This window comes from Curcuma longa, chromosome 10 (genome assembly GCF_044706935.1).
Source record: "Curcuma longa cultivar G26 ecotype Majalengka, Jawa Barat chromosome 10, ITB_CL_G26_1.1, whole genome shotgun sequence".
Classification (NCBI taxonomy): Eukaryota; Viridiplantae; Streptophyta; class Magnoliopsida; order Zingiberales; family Zingiberaceae; genus Curcuma; species Curcuma longa.
In genome coordinates, this window is record NC_133870.1 from 4,114,945 (window position 1) to 4,128,310 (window position 13,366).

At 42.3% G+C, this 13,366-nt stretch overlaps 1 protein-coding gene across 1 annotated transcript; it reads right to left on the minus strand.

Moving 5' to 3' along the window:
* Positions 1–5,228: 5,228 nt before the first annotated feature.
* Positions 5,229–7,407, minus strand: LOC141836418 (acyl transferase 4-like). Its single transcript, XM_074723905.1, has 2 exons — positions 6,964–7,407; positions 5,229–6,198 (listed from the first exon to the last, which is right to left on the minus strand). Exons 1-2 carry the CDS (start codon positions 7,405–7,407, stop codon positions 5,359–5,361), a joined length of 1,284 nt encoding a protein of 427 aa, XP_074580006.1. The 3' UTR covers positions 5,229–5,358.
* Positions 7,408–13,366: the final 5,959 nt, after the last annotated feature.

Below are 13,366 nucleotides of genomic sequence, written 5' to 3' on the forward strand. Positions count from 1 at the left end.
CTTATAACATATAAAGGTATCTCTTTTTTTATTCTTTCTTTAAAATCTTTTCAAGCCCATGTCATGCATATATGAATCTTTCTTAGCAGTTTTAAGATCAGTCCCACATCCTACATGTATGTAAGCACAAAAATCATACATAAGGAAACAATTCTTTAAGACAAAAAAGAAACAATGATTCCGGATAGAAACCTCTACGATTCCTAGTTCAATAAAGAGACACTCAAAGAGGTATTACATAGTTGGGAGTTCGAAACCCATACATAGGGTAGTGATCACTACAATGTTTGGGTCATAAAAAACAGAGTTCAGTAAGGTGATACTCAAAACAATATTACATAGTAAGTTGGTCTTGTTTCTCAGATTCTGGAAGGCTATCCCAAACCTTCTACAAATCCAGGAAGCTTAAATCTGACCCCTTTGGTATCATCCTGATTGCAAAAATTGTTGACCTGCCCCCTCGAAGCCATACTTCAGCATCTTACTAGTTTTGACTCCCAATAGGTCGTAGTATTTGGGGGAGGTTAGGAAAGCCTCCTTCTTCTCTTATCATATCCTTTCTTCATCTTGCTTTAGATCTGCTATTTCTTTCCTAGTCTGGTCTAGATCAGATAATACTTTGTCTCGATCGGAAAGATATCTGCTCTTTTTGTTTTTTTCCCTCGGACAGTTGTAGTTCTAAGTCTTGTCTTCGGGCCACAGCCTCGCGTAGATCTCGGCGTAATTCCCCTTGCTGCTAATGGTTGGCAACTAGATCAGCTTCCATTTTAGTCTTCTCCTCCTTGTATGACTTAGCCTCTTCTCTGGCCTTTGACACCTCTTCTTGGGATGATTTGAGAGCTGCCTGAGCCTTCTCTAAGTCTTTCTCTAGTTGCTGAAGTTTCATAGTTCAAAGCATGGCGTCTTTCTTTAATTTTTCAGCCTCTGCCATAGCCTTCTTTGCCTCAATTCAAGCCTCTTCACTAGCAATACGAGCCTTTTCTACCTCGGCATGGGCCCTAGCTTCCTCAATATCTCTAGAGGGGGGGGGGGGGGGGGGGTTCTTCAGCTAATTCTTCAGCTCAGCTACTTGAGCTTCGAGTTGTCGGCGGGTGGAGGTCATCAAAGGGATACGACGGCTTAGCTCTTGGTACTCCTTCCAAATCTGATCATATTACCATATTAATGTTTCCATCCTACAAAAAGTATTAAGAAGTTGGAAAAATATACTTACCTTAGCTAGTGAACCATTTAAGTGCTCACATAAATTTCTGTATCCATACGAGGTAAGACCTCCGTCTCGTACCGATGGATGCCGACTAGAGAATGTCGAGTTTGCGCTTCTTTTCCTTCAGGGGTCGTGTGTCGTCTCTCCTCATAAGTACTTCAAGGATCTCGGGGAGGGCGAGTGGTGCTTAGCGTAGTTTCTTTGTCCAACCTCGAAGACAAAGGAGGGGTTGAAGTTGTCTTCGAAGTAGTGGTGGGTGATTTTCCTCTGTCATACCTGTTCTTGGTCCTAGTCTCAGGAGGTAAAGATCTTAGGAGAGGAACCACTAGAGGGATTTCTTCAGATTAGCCATCTTGAGTCTTTGGAACGTTAATTGGAACCTCTTTCTATCCCGGCTCAAGCCTATCTTCAGTAGACTTTTCACTTTGTTCTCTATTCCTCTTCTTTGAGCGGGTTTCTCTAATGGTTTCTGATAATACCTCCGAGGCAGAGGTCTCAGGGGTAGGAAAGTTCAAAACTTGTTCGTTGTCTTGAAAGGAGCTGCCAGGTCTTGGGTTATAGCAACAGCCGCGGATGAAGTACCATCCTTTGGCACATCCACTCTTGCTTCGGCTGCCGAGGACTTAGCGACGTCATCCGAGATCCACCAACTATCGGTGGTAGTAAGATCCCACTTCAAGTGTTTGCTAATTGAAGCGTTCAACATGATTTGGCCTGCAATAGGAAAAAAAATTAGTCAATATAAAAATGAACTTTGTAAAAATAGAAGAACTTACTTAGTGAGACCTCCAGTTGAATGTCATTGGAGCTTAAGCCAGCTCGGTATAGAAGAGCCTCATTATCCATCAATGAATTTACATTAAACTTAAGGTCTAATAAGATGTCGGTGGCTATAAAAAATGAAGACTCCAGTCTATACTAACCTAAGGTTGGTTTGGGAGGTGGTTCATAACGCCAAAAGGTTGACCAAGTGTAAGGTTGAGGTGACTTTATGAAAAAATATCTATTTTTCTATTCCTTATGAGAGGTCGGATATTTAGTCAAAAAATTACAGTTTGGTCTTGCAGCAAAGTAGATGACCTCGGGATCTACTCGTTTGGGATAAAAAATAGTAAAATGTAGGGGAGTCAAAAGGAATCTGAAAAATTTAGAAAACTATGGAAGCACTACAGATTAGACGATATGAGTTTGGAGCTAGTTGAGACAGAGAGCACTGGAAATAGGTAGCTAGGTTTTGAAGGAAAGGGGGAATAGGAAACCTTAAGCCCCCTACTAACTGACCTTAAAAGAAAGTAGTATATCTCAGAGGGGGTTCATAGGGACGATCCTCCGGGGACGGGATCCTAATCCTATGATCTACAGGAATACCATACTGTTCTTGAAGCAATAAGTCATCGCCTAAGGATAATGAGGATTGTTGAGTCTTGTACCAAGGGACAGAGTAGTCATAAGGGTATGGGGAGGACACGAAAAACATAAAGGAAAGAAAATCAACGGTCAGAACTTACTAGGTCAAAGTAGCAACACCGGTAATTGAAGGAAGGAGACGAAGGCAGGAAGAAGATAACTGAAGGGCCGAGCGTATTAGGGTTTTTTAACGGCGAAAAGAATGGGATGGCGGATATTGATCGAACCCCTCACCAACAAAAATTGGAGCGCGATCCTTACCCTTATGAACCAAACCCGAAAGTATGATGGTAATTTGAATATAGCCGTCCGATGAGGCAAGCGAAGGGATAGTGGACCAATATAACCCGTTAATAGTATCCTTAGGACCTTGTAAGGTAAAATGATATCCTTTGACTAATAACAATGCTCAAAAAAGGAAATATATCACTCAACTTAAGTCCAGTCAATCGGACTTCGCCTCCTTCGACTAGACTAATTCGAGAGGCTTACAATTCGGTAGAGATATTTAGTGATCACGTGGACATCGGGTAAAGGAGAGTTTGGGAGAAATCAGGTAACCCTAATTATTGGGTAACTTTGAAGATTTTCTCATAAACTCGAAACCCGACCTCTTATTCCGGTCCTGACATGTTTCCTGCATCACATGTTGACTTCTCGCCTCGATTTCGGTATGCTTCCTGCATCATGTGCTGACTTTCTGCCTCGGTCTCGGTACGCTCCCTGCATCATGTGCTGACCTCTCGCCTTAGTCTCGGCACGCTTCCTACATCACGTGTCGATTTCCTGCCTCGATTTCGGTACGCTCCCTGCATCACGTGTCAATCTCTTGCCTCGGTTTCGGCATGCTTCCTGCATTACATGCCGACTTCCTGCCTCGATCTCGGTACGCTCTCTGCATCATGTGTCGACCTCTCGCCTCGGTCTTGGCACACTTCCTGCATCACGTACCGACTTCCTGCCTCGATCTCGGTACGCTTCCTGCATCACGTACCGACTTCTCGCCTCGGTCTCAACACGCTTCCTGCATCACAGGCCGACCTCTTGTCTCGATCTCGACACGCTTCCTACATCACATGTCGACTTCCTGCCTCGGTCTCGATACACTCCTTGCATCACATGCTGACCTCTTGCTTTGGTCTCGGCATGCTTCCTGCATCACGGGCCAACCTCTTGCCTCGATCTCGACACGCTTCCTGCATCACGTGTCGACTTCCTACCTCGGTCTCAGTACACTCCCTGCATCACGTGCCGACCTCTTGCCTCGGTCTCGGCATGCTTCCTGCATCATGGGTCATTCTCTTGCATGTGATTTTTATCTGGAGACATGGTCGTCCTACCCAATCCGGGGAGCCCAGAGCCATTTCTCTCGAAGAAGTAGAAACGTATTATCAAAAAATATATATATATTGACGAAATCTTTTTAGAAAAGAACAGGTATATCAGAATATTTCTTAAACATATGTTAATATTTCGGAGATCAACTACTATAAAAAGGTAACTCATGCCCATAGATACAGGGATGCACACATCAATCCTAACCTCTCTAAGTCATTAAACTCCTTTCTCACGTCGAACCCTAACTTGAGTATCAGAGTAGCTTGCTAGGACCCACGCTCGGCGTCATTCTAACCTTCTTTTTAAGTACTTTGTAGGTCACTTTTTATCTCTCTGCCACTTTCTCTTAGGAACGTGCACGTCGGCAGTCCTTGAACCGGTGTCTGCACCATCAACAGTGTATTGGCCGGAACACTTGTATAGCGCTATCGATAATGGAAAGTTGACATGATGTTAATCCTCTAAATCTTAAATTTAATTAATGATGAGCCATAAGGTGAAGCCATCTCACTATCTCATTCTTGAAGCTTACCTTTGATTTATTTTAAGGCTACTTAGCAAGACCAACTTAGCATTTTATTTTAGATAGTTCCTTTTTTTTGAGGCAATACCATCTTAGTGGTCTAGATCCAACAACAAGAGTAAGATACAAGCAAAATGGGGTTTACATGGATCAAAACCCTTGATTCTTATGCCATAGTCATAGCCTATGAACTCTTAAGGTGAGTTACTCCTTGAAAACCCATCATACATTCTCCTTCTTAGATCCTTCCAGAGGTAAAGAAATCTCATATAAAACTGTTTATTAAGATATAAAATCTAACAACTATAAATAAAAAATTAAAAGCTAAGGTATAGACTTTAAGCTTTTTCCAGAGGTAAAGAAATCTCATATAAAACTGTTTATTAAGATATAAAATCTAACAACTATAAATAAAAAAATAAAAGCTAAGGTATAGACTTTAAGCTTTCAACGTGAAAAATTAAAAAAGAAATAAAGACAAAGTAGAATTCTTGAATAACTTAAGAATAATAACTAAACTTAAATATTTTATCAAATACGTCAAAACAATATAATCGAACATGGGGGTACTTAGAGTATGATTGCACTAACATTAATGGCCCATTTCGAATCATCAACGAGACACTATTAGAAACAAGTTTTAATCATAAATCAACCATGTAATAACGTCAAAGATGGCCATCACATTTTGCCATTGCTAAACAAGTTTTTTTTTTTGACAATATGCTTAAGGTAACTTACATAGAATGCAAATATGTAAATGATAGTCAATTTATTATAATATTCAAAGTAAAAGTAGTAGCAACAATCTTTGGTAGGATGATCCACTACTCAAGTGGAAAATTATTTGTCCATTATGAGATAATTTCCAACATAATATTAGCTAAAAATTTATGCATTTATTAATCTCATTAATAAATCTTTGCTCATGCTCCTTCATGACTGCTTGTCCTTCAAAATGCACACCGTCCTCAGGCAAAGGTTGCTTTAGAATGACGCCAACAGCGACGGGAATATCATGTATTATAGGAGAAACAAAATGGGGCATTCCCCATCCATAGTCAGTTTGATAAAACTCTATGCTTCTCCAATCTGTCAAAAACAAATTATTGTAGCTAATTGATATCTTATATGGATCTTCCTTGAAGTTGCCTGAAGCCCATGCCTTAAACTTTGTTGGTAAACTTTCTTTAGCATCTCTAATGAACCTCACCAATTCTGCAAGTGATGCCTTCATGATTTGCTCACTTGTTGCTGTGACTGTTAAGAAATAGATACAATTTCCATAGTAGCCGGCTTTTGGCAGTTGATCTAATAAATGACGAACATTAGCTGCAAAGGAGAGAGAGACATCTCCTATGGCATTGATTGCTTGTGTTCGACATTTCCATAGAATTGCAGCCACAACCTCAAAGGTGGTGAATTGATCATTGGATGTCTCTTTTGCGATTTGTTCCTTCAATCTTTTAATTGTTTGAATTGAGAAATCATATGTGGAAATCGCAATGTCAAACTTAGTTGTGATGGGAAATGAAAATGACTTTGGGAGCATTGGAGGGACTGAGATGGCCTCTCTACACCAGATTGGATTGACAGAGGGATGAGTCTGGCCACAAGCAATCTCACCGATGGCTTTTAAGAATTGTCCAAAGCCGAGGCCATCGAACACCAAGTGATTGAATTTGAGTCCCACAGTAAATCCACCACACTGAAAATGGGTTACCTATATATGCTTGCACAATTTAATTAATTAATTTACTAACAATATAATTTGATAATGATTTACGATTATAAAATGAATTAATATTATTAGAAGAATTCTAATTAAATTAAAAATATAGTGTTCTTCAAAATAATATTTTTTTTTGCAACTGCATTACTTTACTTCAAAACCAACTGACAGATAGATCGATTTGGAAAAAACAAATACATGGAAAGAGAGATAAAAATTTTATTTCCTACAGATCCAAAGTCAGCATTCCTAATTAAGGACTATAATTAATTGTATAGATTTACCTCAATGGAGTAGTGAAATTAGATACACTAAAGGAGTGGCTTATGGATTGATTTAGAGTATCATTATGATTTTTAATTAAATTTAGTATATTATATATATCTTTTTAAATCTATCGTAATGTTCATATTCACATTAAATGAATTTAAGACCCTTATATAAACTTTTTATCCATCTATTATTAAAACATAACTTGGTATTTATGTGACTATATGGATGCTAATGTTGATCAATGATATGGTGCATGCAACAATATATCACCTTCTTCTTGGTCGATCGATAAGCCGTCAATATGCAACAATGCCTTATAATTTTGACTATTAAGATGGGCATGGAAGTGTTTTAGCCAACACACCTCGATTATGTCTTTGTGGTTAAAATAAAAAAAAATGAGAGCATTAATGAACTTCTACGGGCATCATATATAAAAAATAATGAATTAATTAACTTTATATATATATATATATAACAAACCTGCATCATCATTATCATCTCCTCTTCCTTTAGATGAGCGGGACTACTCGGAAGAAGCTTCTCTTTGACGACGCTGGGTCTGATCGACTCCAAGTCATTCATATCGCCCAGGCCACAATTTGTCACCGTTGCCTCTATAAACCACACGCCCTCGCCGTTGCAGGCCACCTCCACATGGTCGCCGTCGGAGGAAACAAGGCGGCCTGCTACAGGGTAGTACAGGACAAGAGCCTTGGCCAAGGCTTCCCGGATGACCTTCGCCACCGGTACTGACATGTCTTGAAGACGGTGCTCGGGGTTATTGTTTGGATACACGAAGATAATCTCTTCCATAAAGGCCAACCCCAGGGCGTAGTCGATGGAAGAGAGAGGAAGTGTGGCGCACGGCGTTGGCTCGCATGGTGCTACAAGCTCCTCCACAACCTTCGTCACCCAGGACGCCATGCGATCCTCTACCGACCTGCCCCCTCACTCTATATATAAATTTTTTTGAGTGAGAATGGTGACAAATATATATGCATGTGATATATTTTATATTTTTGAGAATCATGTGATTAAAAAAAGAAATCTCGATAAATATTTTAAAGCCATGAGATTTAGACCGTGCTTGGTTGTAGACAACATACATTCTTGTAATAATATTAAAGTAGTGTAACAGTTAATTTTTAAAACTAACGGTATTCAATTTATTTTATGGAATTAATAGTGAATTTGGTTTAGGTCTGATTCAATTTTGGGATGGTTGTGTTTTATTAGAGTTGAACCATACCATTGATGGTAATTAATTAGGTCTTAATTGGAGCCCATGTTTAATTTTAATGAGTTCATTAGGTGAGCCTTAGGTTTACAAATAAAGTGAGTTCAACTTGGACTCACTTAGATCAATTTAAGGTTTAATCAAATTTGTTTACAATAGAGTGGTTTTGCTAGAACTTTTGGAGGATATAGAGTATTTATTTTCTTTCTGTCCTTCATTAATTAGCTAGCTCTATTCTTAAACTTCCTTTTTTTTAACCTTGGCACACCACTTGATCACTCCTTTGTCCATGGGCACATTGGCTACCAATCCCCTATCCCTTGGATAAACTTATGTTTCTCTCCTATCTAGTTTTCTTCATTCTCTTAGTCTCTCGATCCCCCTGCCCAATCTTTGTTTTGAGCCACCCTCCCAGGTTGAGACATGGAGTCACCATATCGACCCTAGATTTAGTCCCTCTTCTAACTTGGCCCTCTCTCTCGCTTAATTTTTTATTTTATTGCTCCTTTTTTGAATAGCACCCTTGTCACAAGGAACATTACTTAATAAGTAACTGACCTTCCTCACTTTGGCACCCAATTTGTGTGGTCTCCCATCCTCTTCTAATTTTCAAATTTAGAGAAAATTTATTAGGCTTCTTTAGTCTGAAGGTAATTTATTATTGTTAGTGTAATTGTACCCTAAGTAATTGAGTTCTATCTTAGATTTTGATATATATATATATATATATATAATATATATATATATATAGGAATATTTTATATTTATTATGTGTAATTAGTTGATATATATATATATATATATATATATATATATATATATATATATATATATATATATATATATATATATATATATATATATGGAACCAATGGAATCAACAAAATATCTCCACAATAATATGATATTGTCCACTTTGGGCCTAAGCCCTCATGACTTTGTTTTTGGGCTCTTCCCAAAAGGCCTCATACCAATGGATATCTTTCATCCTTTTAAACTCATGATCTTTTCCATGTGTTTTAGATGTGGGACTATGTTTGCACCCTTGCAACCCAACAATCCCCCCTCAAACAAAGGACCACAGGCCCTCCTCAAACGGAAAACCTCCGTTTTTATGTCTGAATCCTCGACCCACCAGGACTTTTTGCCCCTCGGTCCACCCGACCTACTAGGACTTCTCACCTAGCCGAAACTAGGATTTTTTGTCCCTCGGTCCACCCGACCTACTAAGACTTCTCACCTAACCGCAACTAGGACTTTTTGCCCCTCGGTCTATCCGACCTACTAGGACTTCCCACCTAGCCGCAACTAGGACTTTTTGCCCCTCGGTCCACCCGACCTACTGGGACTTCTCACCTGGTGTCTGGTCCTCTTGATTCAGACATGGGAGCACCCACTTCCTTTGTTTTTAAAGTTCAACCCACATGGTTAAATCTGGATCATGGCTCTTCCGGCGGTTAGTCCGGTGAAGAGCGGTCTCGCTCTGATACCAATTGTTGGAACCAATGAAATCAAAATATATCCACAATAGTATGATATTGTCGACTTTGGGCCTAAGCCCTCATGGCTTTGTTCTTGGGCTCTCCCCAAAAGGCCTGATACCAATGGATATCTTTCATCCTTTTAAACCCATGATCTTTTTCATGTGTTTTAGATGTGAGACTATGTTTGCACCCTTGCAACCCAACAATATATACATATATATGAAATTGATATGCTGCGCGCCACTCCCATGCGCGATCGTGCGCGCCGGGCTGATCACCGTTAATCACGCGTGATCGCGTAGATCTGGCCGTCCAAATGTGGGAATGCACAGTGCTCTCTGCGCTTGACGCGCCGCTGCTGCCTCGCCGCCCGACCACCTGCGGTTGCCGGACCGGGCTCGATCGACACGCCACTCGCCGGCGCGTCGGCCGGTGTCGGATTGTGGTCGGAATCTGGCGCAATTTGGTCGGAAACACATCGGCAGTGGCACGCGGCATTCCCGGCCAAATCACGGTCGGATTCCTGCCAAATCGCGATCGGAGACCGATCGGGGAAGGACCGGCGTGCGACGGTGGTCCTTCCCCGGCCGGTCTCCGACCGCGATTTGGCCGGAATCCGACCTCGATTTGGTCGGGAACGCCGCGTACCACTGTCGGTGCGTTTCTGGCAAAATTACGTCGGATTCCAGCCACAATCCAATCGGAATCCGATGTCGGACGACGCGCTAGAGAGTGGCGTGTCGAACAGGCCTGGTCCGGCGGCCGACGGTGATCGGACGGCACGGTGAAGGCGGCCAGAAGCTGAGGGGGTCGGCTGTGTCACACACGGGGGTCGCGCATGTTAAAACCGATGGAATCAAAATATCTCCACAATGGTATGATATTGTCTACTTTGAGCCTAAACCCTCATGACTTTGTTCTTGGACTCTCCACAAAGGTCTCATATCAATGGAGATGTTTTCCATCCTTTTAACCCCATGATCTTTTTCATGTACTTTAGATGTGAGACTATGTTTGCACCCTTGCAACCCAACAATCCCCCCTCAAACAAAGGACCACAGGCCCCCCAACATCGTTTTGATGTCTGAATCCTCGACCCACCAGGACTTTTTGCCCCTCGGTCCACTCGATCTACTAGGACTTTCCACCTAGCCGCAGCTAGGACTTTTTGCCCCTCGGTCCACCCGACCTACTAGGACTTCCCACCTAGTCGCAACTAGGACTTTTTGCCCCTTGGTCCACCCGACCTACTAGGACTTCTCACCTGGTGTCTGGTCCTCTTGATTCAGACACGGGATCACCAACTTCCTTTGTTTAAGGTTCAAACCATATAGTTAGATCAGGATCATGGCTCATCCGGCGGTTAGTCCGGTGAAGAGCGGTCTCGCTCTGATATCACTTGTTAAAACTGATGGAATTAAAATATCTCCAAAACGGTATGATATTGTCCACTTTGGGCCTAAGCCCTCATGGCTTTGTTCTTGGGCTCTCCCCAAAAGGCCTCATACCAATGGAGATACTTTCCATCCTTTTAACCCCATGATCTTTTCCATATACTTTAGATGTGGGACTATATTTGCACCCTTGCAACCCAACAATCCCCCCTCAAACAAAGGACCACAGGCCCCCCTCCAACGTCGTTTTGATATCTGAATCCTCGATCCACCAGGACTTTTTACCCCTCTGTCCACTCGACCTACTAGAACTTCCCACCTAGCCGCAGCTAGAACTTTTTACCTCTTGGTCCACCCGACCTACTAGGATTTCCCATGTAGTCGCAACTAGGACTTTTTGCCCCTCGGTCCATCCGACCTACTAGGACTTCTCACCTGGTGTCTGATCCTCTTGATTCAGACACGGGAGCATCCACTTCCTTTGTTTAAGGTTCAAACCACATGGTTGATCTGGATCATGACTCATCCGGCGGTTAGTCCGGTGAAGAGCGGTCTCGCTCTGATACCACTTGTTAAAACTGATGAAATCAAAATATCTCCACAATGGTATGATATTGTCCACGTTGGGCCTAAGCCCTCATGACTTTGTTCTTGGGCTTTCCCCAAAAGGTCTCATACCAATGAAGATACTTTCCATCCTTTTAACCCCATGATCTTTTCCATGTACTTTAGATGTGGGACTATATTTGCACCCTTACAACCCAACAATCTCCCCCCTCAAACAAAGGACCACAGGCCCCCCCAACGTCGTTTTGATGTCTGAATCCTCGACCCACCAGGACTTTTTGCCCCTCTGTCCACTCGGCCTACTAGAACTTCCCACCTAGCCGCAGCTAGGACTTTTTGCCCCTCGGTTCACCCGACCTACTAGGACTTCCCACCTAGTCGCAACTAGGACTTTTTACCCCTCGGTCCACCCGACCTATTAGGACTTCTCACCTGGTGTCTGGTCCTCTTGATTCAGACACGGGAGCACCCACTTCCTTTGTTTAAGGTTCAAACCATATGGTTAGATCAGGATCATGCATGGCTCATCCGGCGGTTAGTCCGGTGAAGAGCGGTCTCGCTCTGATACCACTTGTTAAAACTGATGGAATCAAAATATCTCCATAACGGTATGATATTGTCCACTTTGGGCCTAAGCCCTCATGACTTTATTCTTGGGCTCTCCCCAAAAGGTCTCATACCAATGGAGATACTTTCCATCCTTTTCACTGATTTTTTCCATGTACTTTAGATGTGAGACTATGTTTGCACCCTTGCAACCCAACAATCCCCCCCTCAAACAAAGGACCACATGCCCCCTCCAACGTCGTTTGATATCTGAATCCTCGATCCACTAGGACTTTTTACCCCTCTGTCCACTTGACCTACTAGAACTTCCCACCTAGCCGCAGCTAGAACTTTTTGCCTCTCGGTCCACCCGACCTACTAGGACTTCCCATCTAGTCGCAACTAGGATTTTTTGCCCCTCGATCCATCCGACCTACTAGGACTTCTCACCTTGTGTCTAGTCCTCTTGATTCAGACACGGGAGCACCCACTTCCTTTGTTTAAGATTCAAACCACATGGTTGATCTGGATCATGGCTCATCCGGCGGTTAGTCCGGTGAAGAGCGGTCTCGCTCTGATACCACTTGTTAAAATTGATGAAATCAAAATATCTCCACAATGGTATGATATTGTCCACGTTGGGCCTAAGCCCTCATGGCTTTGTTCTTGGGCTCTTCCCAAAAGGCCTCATACGAATGGAGATACTTTTCATCCTTTTAACCCTATGATCTTTTCCATGTACTTTAGATGTGCGACTATGTTTGCACCCTTGCAACCCAACAATCTCACCCCTCAAACAAAGGACCACAGCTCCCCCCAACGTCGTTTTGATGTCTGAATCCTCGATCCACCAGGACTTTTTGCCCCTCTGTCCACTCGGCCTACTTGAACTTCCCACCTAGCCGCAGCTAAGACTTTTTGCCCCTCGGTCCACCCGACCTACTAGGACTTCTCACCTAGTATCTGGTCCTCTTGATTCAGACACGGGAGCACACACTTCCTTTGTTTAAGGTTCAAACCACATGGTTAGATCTGGATAATGGCTCATCCGGCGGTTAGTCCGGTGAAGAGCGGTCTCGCTCTGATACCACTTGTTAAAACTGATGAAATCAAAATATCTCCACAATGGGATGATATTGTCCACTTTGGGCCTAAGCCCTCATGCATGGCTTTGTTCTTGGGCTCTCCCCAAAAGGCCTCATACCAATGGAGATACTTTCCATCCTTTTAACCTCATGATCTTTTCCATGTACTTTAGATGTGGGACTATGTTTGCACCCTTGCAACCCAACAACGCAGAATATCACCACTATATATATATATATATATATATATATATATGGAGATTTGGCGTGGCAAGATTGGTGTCACGCCCCGAGAGACGCCCGTCTGAAAAATTTCGGCAGCATCTCCCTTGTAACAATTCAACTTTTCCTGAATACATAGTAATACAGAGGCCCACACGACCAAACATACACAACTAATGCATCATTTATAACAACCACAACCACCCTCATACACGAACCGATAAGGTGTGATCACCAACATATCAACCACAAATACTACGAAAATCCCAAAGCACCTCAATGGTGCTCACAATAAAATCCAACGACAAAATCCACGAACCACACATCGAAAACAATACAGAACCATAC